This window comes from Austrofundulus limnaeus, unplaced genomic scaffold, assembly GCF_001266775.1.
Source record: "Austrofundulus limnaeus strain Quisiro unplaced genomic scaffold, Austrofundulus_limnaeus-1.0 Scaffold1350, whole genome shotgun sequence".
Taxonomy (NCBI): Eukaryota; Metazoa; Chordata; class Actinopteri; order Cyprinodontiformes; family Rivulidae; genus Austrofundulus; species Austrofundulus limnaeus.
Genome location: NW_013953752.1, coordinates 67,358 through 69,558, shown reverse-complemented (window position 1 = coordinate 69,558; position 2,201 = coordinate 67,358). Strand labels below are relative to the sequence as shown.

The window sequence follows — 2,201 nt, the reverse complement described above, 5'->3', positions numbered from 1 at the left end:
GAGACTGTGATGAAGTGATTCAACACAATCTGCTGCTTTCTTCTTTACATTGTTCTTTTTATCTACAGTGTCCTGAGACAACGTATGTTGGGACTTGGAGCTGTATAAATAAACTGAATTGAATTGAATGTCTTAAATCATGATTTATTGAAATATTGTTGACCAATTTACAACCAAATATATCCACACCTTCAGTGTGTATTTGTGGTTTTAAACCTGAACTTGTCAGAATTACAGTAATAAAAGGGAACACATCACTTCCTTCTCTCTCTCTCTTTATTCACYAGCTCATAGTTCTCCACTGCAGAAGCGACAGGTGTGAAAGTCTGCCGCGTCTCGGCCCACCAACACTTTAAATCTGCTTTACACGCAGAGAAGCGCAGTTTATTTAAATGCCAAACAACGATGCGGTCAGTACACCTAAAAGGTGGAAGAATTCACAAACAGAATGATTCCAGTATGCTGGAGACTCTCCAAAACAAAAAGAAACTCCATGATTTTAGTTCCATAAATATCAGTTCCAGGGTGTTTTGTTGTTTTTTTTTTTTCTGTGAGATGCATCTCATCACGATGAGTCACGACTGATTGACTGAGCTCCTTTTATACATTAGTGTTTGTGTCCTTGTGAACAAGAGAAAAACAGATGTGTTCTTATTTACAGACGGAAATCACTTTACAACTGTCATAACACTGCAATAAGGGGACCAAACAAATGTAGAGGACACGTTTTGACTTTCAGATTGTAGTAGATTAAATGATGTGCTCGGGTCTGTCCCGTTATCAGTCCATGTAGGTGGGGGAGCTGGGAGAAGCTGGCATCTGATCCAGGATCCTGCAGACGTAACAGGCCACGTCGACGGAGCGCTCCTCGTACATCTGAATGAACGGATCTCTCTGCGGTCCACAAAGAAGCAAAACGTGAGAAAAAACTCCTCCAGTGTGAAAACACTCATCTTCAAATCACTCACCAGTAGTTCTTTGTACTTTGGTCTCTTAGATTCATCCTTTGTAAGGCTGAAAAAGACGAAGGATGCAGTTGATGCATTTGTCCACCAGGTGGCAGAATCATTTCACAAACAGAATTCTTACCACACGTTGACAAAGGAGATGAATTTAGGAGAGAAGCGTCTCTCCTCAGAGTTGCTGAGCTGTGGTGGGTCTCCTCGGACCACCTGGGTCAGCTGGTCGAACACGCTGTTCCACTTTGGGTAGGGGAAGCGTCCCGTGGCCAGCTCGTACTGAAACACAAAATCAGTGTGGGTGAACAGGAACACTAACTGTGGTGGTCTGTGTGTGAACTGCAAACACTCACCAGCGTGATTCCCAGACTCCACACGTCTGAGCGGACATCGTAGCCCTGCCTGGATGCACTGGGGTCTATTCTCTCCGGCTGGAAACAAGGATTTAAACTTTCAGTTCAGAAACGAGAGGAAAGAAACTCCTTACAAACCTGTTGACCTCTGAACAATAACTCCTCTTTTATCAGCACAAGACACCACCGTCTCTTCAGCTTCATCACGTTTCCCTCCTCCCTKCCTGTCCTCGTTCCCCCTCCCCMCCACCACCASCAGCAGCAGCAGCAGATGCAGTAAAGTGTGTCAGCGGCGCTGCAGTGCAGAGGACGCACCCCCATGGCCCATTTACAGACCTGAATTACACACTGATGTCGTGCGACCGGCGCGGTCCAACGACTTCAAACTGCAGCTCGACGCAACAAAAACTGCTGYAAACAACCTGAATGCATCTTTCTGCACAAACCAAACTGTTGTCACCTCGAGCACACAGCAGGAGGAACACTGAAATAATCAGGTTGGTTTTATAATCAGTAAAACAATAAATAACCAACCTTAAAGGGATCCCCGATTAGTTGTAACATTCACATCAAACCATTCAACTCAACAAGCACCAAGTTCTGAAACTCACCAGCAGCAGCAGCGACTCTAATGSTGCGTTCACACCAAACATGATTTCAGCATCAGGAGCAGCAGGTTTACATACAAAGTCTATGGTGGACGYGCTTCAATCAGCATCGGGAAGTKCTGCGGCGCCTCGAGCGCGATTAGAGCAGCGCGATTTGAACGATTTGAACGATCTGAGCGTTCGACGCGCTGAGGCACAGATCACTGAAGTCAGAAAAACTGAACTTTTGCAGCTCGACGCGCTGCGTCAACCAATCAGAGAGACTCCACTGTGTGACGTAG

At 45.6% G+C, this 2,201-nt stretch overlaps 1 protein-coding gene across 1 annotated transcript in view; it reads right to left on the bottom strand.

The window, feature by feature from the left end:
• Positions 1 to 123: 123 nt before the first annotated feature.
• Positions 124 to 2,201, bottom strand: part of LOC106535063 (dual specificity mitogen-activated protein kinase kinase 4) — a gene marked incomplete in the record, with an annotated part of 13,053 nt that continues 10,975 nt past the window's right edge. Inside the window, 4 exon segments of the mRNA XM_014031941.1 lie at positions 124 to 894; positions 969 to 1,014; positions 1,090 to 1,238; positions 1,313 to 1,390. Coding sequence (XP_013887395.1) covers positions 781 to 894; positions 969 to 1,014; positions 1,090 to 1,238; positions 1,313 to 1,390 — 387 coding nt within the window.